The 12,524-nt window shown below is 45.6% G+C and overlaps 1 protein-coding gene across 1 annotated transcript in view; it reads right to left on the bottom strand.

Moving 5' to 3' along the window:
* Positions 1–12,524, bottom strand: part of AMFR (autocrine motility factor receptor) — a 1,369,298-nt gene that overhangs the window by 453,535 nt on the left and 903,239 nt on the right. Inside the window, exon 11 of the mRNA XM_044081420.1 lies at positions 8,679–8,699. Coding sequence (XP_043937355.1) covers positions 8,679–8,699 — 21 coding nt within the window. The remainder of the gene's footprint in view (positions 1–8,678; positions 8,700–12,524) is intronic.

The following is a 12,524-nucleotide window of genomic DNA, read 5'->3' as shown; positions in this document are numbered from 1 at the left end:
TCCCCCCAAAGGTGCTGCCAGAAGATAAGTGGATGGTTGGTTGGTTTGGAGTAAGGCTGTCACCTAGATCCTCTTTTCGGTCTGGTGGTGCGGGCAGGGGGACATCATTTTGACTGTTTCCTGTATGACTGTGATTTGTCTTCTCCACTTTTGGAGGTAGAAGCACCCCATTGTTTAGACCTGTACGAACCTTGGGGCTGGGATCCGCCTCTTGGGCATCTGTATCTGCCTCTTTGTGGTCTGTCTGACACTGGAAAGGACCAATTCTTTGTAGGCCAGCGTATGCTAAATCTTGGAGGCTGTACCTGTAAGAAATCCTTAACCGTTTGCCTAGATTTAGCTTTGTCTTCCATTTTCTTTAACACCTCTTCTGCTTTAACACCAAACAAGGTATCATGCTGTAATGTAGCATCTAATAATTTTGCTTTGACATGATCAGGCAGATTTTGTTCCTTTAACCGAGCATGCCTCCTTGATGACAGAACCCGTAACAGCGGCCCTGCCGGAGGCCTCCAAAGAATCAAAACCACATTGCAAAGTATGCTTCCCAACTTGTTCAGCTGCATGCAATAAATCCTGCATTTCTTTGTTTTCTGCACATTCAGAATTTATCAACATTTTCTGTTTAAGCAGTGACATAATATATTGCTGATATTTGAGCATATGAAACTGACAATTTAAAGCCCTTATAGCCAAGGTAGCAGAAGTGTAAATCTTTTTTCCCCATCTGTCCAATGCCCTAGAATCCCTGTCAGAGGGGGTAGGGTTTTTTGCAGTGGAAGCCTCGACCCCTTTGGGACCCAGAGAGATGGTTTCTGGGTCAGCAGCAGGGTTTTTGAAAAGGAATTTATGAGTCAGGAACCCTGTAGTACCTGTCCAGCTTAACAGGAGCTGGTGGTCAGGAGTCAGGGGTCAGACTGGACTCTGAAAATACATCATCTACAATGTCTAACACAGGTGGAATAAGCTAGGGGCCTGTGCTGTGGTAGTAAAAGGAAGTCTCTGAGCCTTTTCTTAGATTCTGAAAAATCTTGGCTCTCCCAGTGGAAATGCTCCCTCATGGTATGCAAGGTTTCCCCAAAAGAGTAATCCTCAGGAGGAGAGGCTGAAGGGATAGATTCTTCAGCATCAGAATCCTCATAGGGAGGAAGAGAGTATTCCTGATCAGAAGAGGAATCAGATGAAATGGAAACCTGATCTGAAGATTCATATTCTGTCTCTTGCCTAGGCCTTTTATCAGGTGGGGGATGGGAACCCCTGATCAAAGTAATTACGTCTTCGGCCATTTTCAGCATTTGTTTTTTGGGCATGGAGGCCTGTCCATGAGGCTGTTGTACTTGTTTCTTTGTCTTTAAAGGTGCTTTAGTCTTTGCCTTTGAAGCTGAAGTTGTTTTAATGTATAATTCAGTAGGTCTGAAAACACCCTCAGAAGCCGATGCCTGCTCAGTGGCTCCAGACCCATCTGAGGGAATGGTCTCCGAAGGTCCAATACCTTGAGCTTCCAGCAGCCAAGTCGACAAGACGTGGGAGTCGGTAGCGGCCTGCGGGTCTAAAGTAGCGGGCGTCAGGGGCTGCGAAGGTGCCTCACTGAGAACCGGCGACTGGCTTTGAAGAAGCCTCGTTGTCGGTTTTGGACCTCGGATGCCTGTCCTTTTCTTTCTCTTTGCGTTTCTTGTGAATTCCGGTAGTCGGATGGCTATCAGATGACATCATATAATTAAATCTTCTACCAAAAAAGTGTAATGCAAAATCGTACCGACGCTTAATAGTGCGTTGGTTAAATCTAGCACAGAACCGACAAAGTACAGTTGTGTACCTACCATAAATGCAGATGTTCAAGTGTATTCACTGTTGCAGTCATTACTCTTGGGTTATCCTGCTGGCAGCCTACCCGCAGTCGGCCAGAATTCCAAAGTCTAGGTCCGGCGTCGGCTGCTGTCGCCTCTTCCTTGACGTCAGTGCGCTAGGGGTATAAAAGATGCAGCCGACGCCATTTTCTTCAGTTTTTCTTGCCCCAGATGTCAGGTGCCCCAAATAGGTAGGCTGAAAAATATATCCATCAGAAATGCATGCACAAAAATAACATTTCCTTCATCTACAAGCAAATACACCAAAACGGTTGTATAGGATAGAGAAGTGCAGATAAGTCCCAACAAAGAGAAGGGGGATGGTGGGTAACTTGGACTGCAACAGTGAATACACTCGAACATCTACATTTATGGTAGGTACACAACTGTACTATGTTCATTGTGTTTCACTGTTGCAGTCATTACTCTTGGGTAGAATCCCAAAGCTGAGGATGGGTGGCTGGGCTAAATAGGATTAGGAGAGGCTATGAGGCCCTGCAGAACTGCAGTGGTGAAGCCTGCTCTGGACTTAGAGTAGAGAGGCAAGTGGTAGTGCTTTGTAAAGGTGTGCACTGAACTCCAAGTTGCAGCCTCTAAAATTTCTTTGGTTGGTACTCCTCTGAGGAAGGCTGCTGAAGTGGCTGCTGCTCTGGTGGAATGAGGTCTAATGCCCTTAGGCACTGATTTGCCATGTTGAAAGTAGCAGAAACTGACGCAATGGACTATCCATTTAGAAATAGTCTGTTTTGAGATAGCCTTTCCTTGTGATCCTGCAGCATATGACACTAAAAGTTGCTCAGACTTTCTGAAAGCTTTAGTTCTGTCCAAGTAAAAGCGCAACTGCCTGTGTATGTCCAAAGAATGCAGAATTTTATCACCCTTGTTCTGTGGATTTGGGTAAAAGGTAGGCAAGTGAATGGTTTGGTTGAGGGCCACACTGGACACCACCTTAGGCATAAATGTAGGGTTTGTCCTCAGAGAAACCCTGTCTGGATGAGTGCCTGTAGCTCCGAGACTCGCCTTGCAGAGGTTATGGCTAGCAGCAGAGCTATTTTCCAGGATAAGAATTTTATATCTGCTGTTGATGCTCTCTCAAAAGAAGGCAGTGTAAGTTTTTCCAAAACATAATTGAGGTCCCAGGCTGGAATTGGTGCTCTCCTTGGAGGCCTAATGTTTTTGGCCCTTCTGAGGTACTGCCTTATTAAAGGATGAGAAAAGATAGGTGGTTCCGTATTGTAATGTGCAGAAATGGCAGAGGCATGAATCTTAATTGATGAGAAAGAAAGGCCTTTGTTCAGCATCTCAGTTAGGTATTGTAAAATCTGAGGAATATTTGGTACAGACGTGTCAATGCCTTGTTCATGGTTCCAAGCACAGACTCTCTTCCATTTTTCTGCATAAGATTTTCTGCTACTAGGCCTCCTGGACTCCAAGATAGCATTCATAACAGCTTTTGAAAGAGGAGTGCTCTAAATGGCTACATTATCTGCCATGCTGCCAGGTTTAAGGTCCTGAGTTGGCTGTGCAGGATCTGATTGTTTTGTTGGGTCAGCAAGTGAGAAATTTGAAGCAAGCTGTATAGGATTGGGTACCAGTGCTGGCGTGGCCAGTCTGGTGCAATCAGAATCATTTTTGGCTTCTTTTGTCTGACCTTTAGGAGTACTCTAGGGAGGAGAGGCAGTGGAGGAAAAGCATATACGGTTAGATTTTTCCAGCTGAATGATAGGGCATTCACTTGCCATGCTTGCTTGTGGTAAACCCTTTTGCAAAATCTCTGCAATTGACAGTTGTGAGGGGAGGCAAATAGATCTATGTCTGGGCATCCCCATTTCCTTATTATCATTTTGAAGACTTGTAGATCCAGTTTCCATTCGTGGGGATCCATGAGGTTTCTGCTTAGTTCGTCTGCCAGAGTATTTGTTTTTCCTGGCAGGAATTGTGCTTGCAGGTGAACTTGAAAAGCCAATGCTGTGTCCCATAAGGTCATTGCTTGTCTGCAGAGGAGGTAGGAATGTGTACCTCCCTGCTTGTTTATGTACCACATGACCGTAGTGTTGTCTGTCTTTATCAGTAACTGTCCTGGATGAAGCAGGTACTTGAAAGCTGTCAGGGCATTTTGTACAGCTAGCACTTCTTTTTGATTGATGTGAAGATGCATCTGGTTAGCAGGCCATGTGCCCTGAATACATTTTCCTGCCATATGGGCCTCCCAGGCATAATCTGATGCATCCGTTGTCAGTGTCTGTCTGGCTGTGGGTAAACTGAATGGCAGACCCTTGTTGTGGCGACAGGCTTCTGCCCACCATCGAAACTCCTGTTGTAGGCAGAGAATGAGTGCAATTATTGTCTCCAGGCTGTGGCAATGCTGAGTCCAAACACTTTTCAGATACCATTGTAGTTTCCTCATATGCAGTCTGGCATATGGAATTACAAGAATGCAGGATGCCATGAAACCCAAGGCCTGCAGGATTTTCCTTGCAGGTAATTGGGTTTTTGTTGCCAATTTCTTGAAGTAAGTAGTCAGTTGTTTTTGCTTGTCTGGCGTGAGATAAGCCACTTGGGCAGTTGTATTTAAGCTTGCACCCAGGAATATTATCTCTTGAGAGGGCACTAGTTTTGATTTATTTTCGTTTACTGTGTACTCTAGGCCAATTAGTAATCTTTTTACAAACGCCAGATGCTTTAGAAAAGTGTCTTTGTTCTCTGCTTGAATTAGGCAGTCATCCAAGTAGGGATATATTTGAATTCCTTTTTGTCTGCAAAGCGCAATTACTGGTGCCAGGCATTTTGTAAAGACCCTGGGCGCAGTAGATAAGCCAAAGGGCAGTGCAGAGAATTGGTAATGCATTGAGCCAGCTATGAATCTGAGGTATCTTCTGCAAGATTGATTGGGACATGCAGGTAATGCCTCCTTTAGGTCCAAAGTTACGAGCCAAGCCCTCTTGCCCAACATGGGCAGTAGCTGCTGAAGAGTCAACATTTTGAATTTTAGAATTTCCAGAAACGTACTTAGTATAGACAGGTCCAGAATTGGTCACCAGGTTTTGTCCTTCCTGGGTACTAGGAAAAGTCTGGAATAAAATCCTTGCCCCTACTCTTGCTGTGGTACTTGATGAATGGCCCTCATGTCCATGAGGGCTGTAATTTGTTTTTGTGCCTCTGCCCATTGATTGTGTGGCAGGTCTGGCATGCACGTTGACCTTGGTAAAATGGAACCTGTAGCCTTGGGACACTATGTTCAGGACCCATTTGTCTTGGGTAACTATTTTCCAATTTGATGAAAAAAGTGCTAGTTTTCCCCCTAAGGGGGCTGTCCAAAGAAGACTGCTTGGAACTGGCAGAGGAAAGTCATTGGGACTGTTTCCTGTAAGGTTGTGATTTGTCTTCTCCGCTTTTGGAGGTAGGAGCACCCCATTGTTTAGGCCTGTATGCGCCTTGGGGCTGAGATCTGCCTCTGGGACACCTGTATCTGCCTCTTTGTGGTCTGTCTGAGAATGGAAAGGACCAATTTTTAGAAGGCCAGCTCCTGCTAAACCTGGGTGGCTGTACCTGTACGAAATCCTTGACTGCCTGCATGGATTTTGCTTTATCCTCCATTTTTTTCAACACCTCTTCTGCTTTAGTACCAAACAAAGTATCATGCTGTAATGGTGCATCTAATAATTTTGCTTTAACATGATCAGGCAGATTCTGTTCCTTTAACCAAGCATGCCTTCTAATAACAGAACCTGTAACAGCGGCCCTGCAAGAGGCCTCCAGTGAATCATAACCACATTGCAAAGTATGCTTTCCCACTTGTTCAGTTGCATGCAATAAATTCTGTAATTCCTTGTTCTCTGAACATTCAGTATTTGTCAACATTTTCTGTTTAAGTAAAGACATTAAATATTGCTGATATTTAAGCATATGAAATTGACAATTTAAAGCCCTTACAGCCAGGGTGGCAGAAGTGTAAACTTTTTTCCCCCATCTGTCTAGAGCCCTAGAATCCCTATCCGAGGGGACAGGGTTTTTTGCAGTGGAAGCTTTAACCCCCTTGGGACCCTGAGATATAGTTTCCGGGTCAGCAGCGGGGGTTTTTATATAGGAATTTATGAGAATCTGGGACCTTGTAGTATCTGTCTGGCTTAGCAGGTGCAGGGGGTAAAGAGTCAGGGGACAGTCCGGACTCTGAAAATACATCATCTACAATGTCTAGGACAGGTGGAATAGCAATGGGTCTGTGCTGAGGAAGAAGAAGAAAGTCTCAGAGCCTTTTCTTAGATTCAGAATAATCTTGGCTCTCCCAAAGGAAATGCTCCCTCATAGTATGCAGTGTTTCCCCAAAAGAATAGTCCTCAGGAGGACAGGCTGAAGGAATGGATTCTTCAGCATCAGAATCCTCATAGGAAAGCATGGAGTAATCCTGTTCAGAAGAGGAATCAGAGGAAATAGAGGATACCTGATCAGAAGAATCATACTCTGTCTCTTGCCTAGGCCTCTTATCAGGAGGGGGATGGGAGCCCCTGATCAAAGTAATTAGGTCTTCGGCCATTTTCAGCATCTGTTTTTTAGGCATGGAAGTCTGAGTAGGAGAATGCTGTACTTGTTTCTTTGTCTTTAGAGCTGCTTTAGTCTTCGTCATTGAAGCTGAAGATGGCTTAATATATAGTTGTGTAGGTCTGAAGACACACTCAGAAGCCGATGCCTGCTCAGCGGCTCCAAACCCATCTGAGGGAGTGATTTCCGAGTGTCCAATACCTTGAGTTTCCAGAGACCCAGTCGGCTCCACGTGGGAGTTGGTAGCGGGTGCCAGGGGCTGCGAAAGTGCCTCACTGAGAACCGGTGACTGACCTAGAAGAGGCTTCGTTGTCGGTTTTGGACCTCGGATGCCTATCTTTGTCCTTGCGTTTTTTGTAACCTCCAGTTGTCGGCTGTTTCGCCGGCATTATATAATTAAATCTTCGGCCAAAGTAATGAAATGCAAAATCGAACCAACGCTTGATAGTGTGTTGGTTAAATCTAGCACAAAACTGACAGCTAGCAACATTGTGATCAGGGCCTAGGCAAGGAATACAGTAAGAATGAAAGCCCTTATGAGATATTTGCTTCCCACAAGAAATACAATTATTATCTTTTTCTGACATCGGTCTGGAGCAAGAAAAAGTTTCAACGGGTACTTAGCTTTTAATGAAGACTTCGGATCTGAAATTCGAACACAAAAATCTCAGGAGTCGGCCGACCGGCACTTGCGAACTGCTTCTGCTTCAGGCACTGCGCGGCAAGAAAGACTGAAGAAAATTGTGTCGGCTGCATCTTTTATACCCCTGGCGCACTGACGTCAAGGAAGAGGCGACAGCAACCGATGCCGGACCTAGACTTTGGAATTCAGGCCGACTGAGGGTAGTCTGCCAGCAGGATAACCCAAGTTTAATGACTGCAACAGTGAAACATGAAGAACATCTTCTTTATCTGATGTTGTCGATCTTCATTTATTCCTTAACATGTGGGAGAGAGTCCTCAGCTACTTTATACCTTGGATTGACTCATGGAAGGATATTCCTGAGCACCACAGAACCAAAGGAAGCTCTTCCCTTGGAGGCCAGATCCCATTTGTAATGAGTAATAAAGGTATGTGAGGTAGCCCAGGTTGCTGCTGCACAAATGTCATCCAAGGAAGCCCTGGAGTAAAAAAAAATGTTGAAGTGGCTATTGTGCTGGTACAGTGTGGGCCTCAACAGATCCAGGTAATTTAACATTCCTCTTGGTGTATATGAAGGAAATACAGTCTTTCAACCATCTAGAAAGCATAACTTTGGACTAGAAAAGGTAACAAACAGTTGATCAGATTGTCTGATCAGTCTCGTTCTATGGAGGTAAAAACGCAATTGTCTGCGGACATCTAATAAATGAAGACAGTATTCACCTTTATTTGAAAATTTTGGAAAAAAAAGACTGGTAAATTCATAGTCTGGTAAATATTGGTCTCCGAGACAACCTTTGGTAGGAAAGATGAACTGGTCTTTAAAGAAACCCTATCTGGGTGAAAAAATCAAACAAGGAGGTTTACAAGACAGTGCCTGGATGTCTGAAATTATTTTGCGCAGGTAATAGCTATTAGTAAAGCGGTTGTCCAGGACAAGCACTAGCTCACAAGTGGCTGCAGGCTCAAAAAGTCTGAAGAACCAAACTGAGATCCTATGGGACATATGGGTCTTTATAAGGAGGCTTCCACATCAAGTTCCCTTTCAGAAAAGCCTTGCAGAGTTTATCAGATGTTAATGGGGTGTTCTGTAAACCATAGTGAAAATTTGAAATAGCTGGTAGCTGAACTCTGATAGTAGTGGCAGAAGCCGCTCCTTCAACAACCAATGTCAAAAACTCACATTTTTGTGATAGGAGCTGAGAAAAAGTCAATGTCATCAACATAAGCCCAATATGAAAACCTCTTCCATTTGCTACAATAAAGTTTGATAGTGGAGGATTTAAGAGAGGCCAAAATAATCTTACGGACTGGAGGAGACATAATGGTAGGGCTGGGGATCAATGGAAGTGCAGAAGCCATGCTGTGAGCTTTAGGTTCTGAAAGTTCGGATAAACTAATCCCTCTGGATGAGACAGGACATCTTGAGCTGGGTCCAGAGTCCACAGCTGCTAAATCAGATGATGCCAGAGGAAGGGGAACCAAACTGGTCGAGGCCAGAAGGGGGTAATGAGGATCACTTTGCTCTTCAACCGGATTACTTTCTTCAAAATTTGAGGGATTAACAGAATCAGGGGAAAGGCATATAGGAGTCCTGAGGGCCAATCGTGAAAGACAGCATCTCTTGAGGACTCCCCCGGAGGGGGGACCAGGGCAAAGTAGCTGCTGTACTTGTTTAGGGGTGATGCAAGAAGGTCACAGCAAGACTGGCCCCAGCAAGAAAAATCATCTGTGCCACTTTTGGACTGAGAGACCACTCATAAGCCATGAGAATGCATCTGCTCAGCTTGTATGCTATCACACTGGAAGTCCCCAGGATGTATATTAATATTAGAAAGTGAATGGAAGAGCTCGCCCACTGCCAAACTCTAAACCCTTCCCGACAAATGGAGTAAGACTTGGTTCCTCCCTGTCTGATGATTTACCATACCACTGACATGTCTGCCTGGTTCACAACTGTCCCTGGAGGGAGAAAAGACTGAAAGGCCTGCAGCGCTAACAGCACTGCTCTCATCTCTAGAACGCTGACATGCAAGCTGGCCTCTATGACTGACAAAGTGCCTTGGACTGTCTGCCTTGCCCAGATAATGCTCTCCACCACATAATCTGGAAGGCATCCTTGGTCACTATCGCCTGGGGCTGAGGTGGGAAGAAATGTCGTCCTGCAAGAATCTGTTCGGAGTGGATCCACCACAGAAGATCCTTTTTGCAATACCTGGTTACCATAATATGATGCAAGATTGGCAGGCGAAGAATGGGTCATTGGGATGTTAGAAGTCAATGTAGAATCCTGATGTGGAATCTTGCTAGAGGTACTAAAGTTATGGTCACTGCCATAGAACCTAAGGCCTGCAGGACCAGTCCTGCAGCTACTGTCTTGTTACGGATGACTTTCTGGATTTGCAGTCTGAGCTCTACTAGATGGGGGAAGGGAAGAGAAGCTATGCAAGTGTTTGCATTCAAATTTGCCCCTATAAAATCCAAAATGTGTGTTGGGACCAGTTGAGACTTCTCGTTGTTTACTGTGATCCCCAGGTAAGCACAAGTCTAAAGGACACTGTCTCTTGGTTTTTCTAAGAGATGCTTGGCTGGAGCTGTGATGAGCCAGTCATCCAAATAAGGAAGTACTCGGTGTCCCTGTAGTCTCAAGTGAGACATTACCACTGCCATGCTCTTGGTAAACACCCAGGGACTGTGGTGAGTCCAAAGGGCAATGCTCTGAATTGGTAGTGATTGGCTCCCAGCCAAAAGTGCAAGTGTCTCCTGGAGAGCCTGTCTATTTTGAAATGATAGTATGCGTCCTGGAGATCTATGGAGCACATCCAATCATCCTTGCGTAAAAGTGGCAAAATAGACTGGACTGTTACCATCCAAAACTTTGACTTCTTGACATAGTGATTTAGGTTGCTGAGATCCAGAAATGGTCTTAGGTCCCCTGTTTTCTTTGGCACAAAAAGAAGTGAATAAGTTCCGAATCCTATTTGGTCAGCCAGCACCTCTTGGATGACTCTTTTTTTTTTTTACTGAAGTTTTTGAACTTCCTGCGAAGTGCACTCCCTCTGAATGGGTGGTACGTCAGGGAGCTTCCTCCTGGGATTCTGAAGTGAAGGGGAAAAGGGAATGTAATACTTTCTGGATATTATACTTGGCACCCAAGCATTGCTTGTTATATTTGTCCAGGCTTCTAGGTGCAGGACAGACAAACCCTGACTGCCTCCACAGATGGACAGCTGGGCAGTGCTTCAGGAGCACTGATAGGGCTTAATCAGGGAAGGATTCAGTGAAGTCCTGATTTTGCAGACCCCCCCCCCCCGCCTCTGGGGTGGTGCCTCCATTAAACCCACCCCCTTCTGCTTCTGGAGGAAGCATCTCCACATGAGTCTTGGAAAGGTTCTTGAAACTTCCTGAAGCAAGTTTTCTTCCCTCCTCACTGATATCTAGCAAAGGTCCTCCGAGGGGTGGAACACTTGGTCCCCACGACACAGTCTTGCCTTCTTGCTCGCTGCGGGTATTCATATCTTTCACTAATGGTCCAAATAAGAAGGAACCATCAAAGGGGGCATTAATGAAGGATGCCTTCAAGGGGTTCACAAAGTCATGGAGCCTCATCCAGGAATGTCTCCTTATGGATATGCTTGAACCAGTGGCTCGTGAGATGCCTTACGCAGTATGGTAAATCAGCCTCATCGTGGAACTGGTATTGGAAGATAGAGTAACCAGTTGTGGAGAAACATTCTTCAAGTCCTCCTCCAACATGGCCTTGACAAAAGAGTTAGTTCTTTACACATTTCTCTCTGCAAACAGGTGAAATGTGCCAAACAGTTTAATGACCTCAGTGCAAAAGTAGCTGAGGCATAAATATGCTTTCCGTACCTGTCCATCACTCCTGACTCCTTGTTCAGCAGATGGATAGTGGAGCTTTGCTCTGCTAACTCCTGTTTTGTGGCTGCCGACACAATTGCAGCTACCGGAACACCATAACACTACTGCAAATGGTCAAAGGGTGGGCAAAGGAACCTGTTTGGGTGCTTAGGGATAGGCTTGCCCGTGTCTGGCTCCTTTCAAGCCTGGTGAGAAACTAAAATCAATAAGTTCATCCCCTGGGGTGTCACCAAAGACATACAAGGGCCCGGACCCTGAAAGCCTCCAGGAACACCAGCTCCTCAGAAGAAGAGGGTTGGGAAGACCAGCCATCTTTTTGCTTAAGAAGTACTAGAACTTCTCCAAAGGAGACATCTTCAGGTGGTAATCGGGGTCACCCTTCTCCCAAATCAAAAAGGTGTCCTCAGTGAGAGTCTCCACAGGGGAGTTTGTGCGTCTGCTCTTGCACTTTTTCTTTCGAAGACTTCCTCCGTGGGGTGTTTCGGGGAAGTACTGGAAGAAAGGTGAATTTCCAGAGGGCAAATGGTCTGGAGGCTACTTGGGGTAGGCTGACCTATTTCCTCCGTGGGGTGTTTGGGGGAAGTACTGGAAGAAAGGTGAATTTCTAGAGGGGAAATGGTCTGAAGGCTACTTGGGGTAGGCTGACTTATGGCAGGAGTGATGGTGTCAGTGCTCGGGCATGACGAAACAGGGGGTGCAAGATTTGAGAAGACAGTGCTCTGATCATAACAAAGGTCCTTACAGACCAAGAGAGAGAGACTCCTTCCCTCTCCCTTGGAGTAGAAACAGATGGAGGGGAGAGAACAGAGCTAACACCGGATCTGGGGCCTCCAGAGAGAATTGGACCCAAGCTGTTGAGGGCCAAGGCACTGAGAGGAAGGGAAGGAGTCGAAAAGGTCAGAGCTGAAGCCAACCCCCTGGACCAGATATTGACATCCTGAATCTGAGACCTGCTCTGATCTGACAAATATGGAGCAGAGCTAGTCAGTGACATGATAGTATTTGAGGAAGGGACTATCCTCGGATCCAACGCCAACTCTCTTGGGTATCCAGGATCCTGGGGTTCGAAACTACATGCTGGATGGGAGAAGGAGTGTGTATAGAATGTGACGGAGCACTCATGGATCTGAGAGGGGACAGACTTGGCAAGACTCCCATCTGGATCTGAGCCCTGAGAAAATTCCGCATCATCCTGTCCACATTGGTCTCTGTCAAATTGCAAGAAGACCTAGGAAAAGCTGAGGAAGTGGGCCTAGAGGATTTTGAAGGAGTCAACAAAATCTTGGAAGGAGGAGCCGAAGACACTGGCTTTAAAAGATGTTCGGTGTACGGCTCCTAGCAATCTCATCAAATATCTTAGGATCCGATGTGGAAGTACTTGGTAGACGAGAACATGAAATGACAATGGCTCCTGCCAGATCTGAAAAAAATCACAGGACCCAAGGATGTCTTTGCTTTGCTTGGATTCAAAGTAGTCAGATCAGAGATTTTTTGTCTTTTCTCAATTGGCTCTGACGAGGTCCTTGAGGAGCAGAGAGGGCTCTTCTTTTTAATTCCTTGGAGGGGACATGCTTAGAGGGGGTTTGAGCCCCAGATGAAGGACACAATGCAAG

Source organism: Protopterus annectens, chromosome 8.part0 (genome assembly GCF_019279795.1).
Source record: "Protopterus annectens isolate FY-2018-M chromosome 8.part0, PAN1.0, whole genome shotgun sequence".
NCBI classification, from domain to species: domain Eukaryota; kingdom Metazoa; phylum Chordata; order Ceratodontiformes; family Protopteridae; genus Protopterus; species Protopterus annectens.
This window is presented reverse-complemented; position numbering and strand designations above follow the sequence as displayed.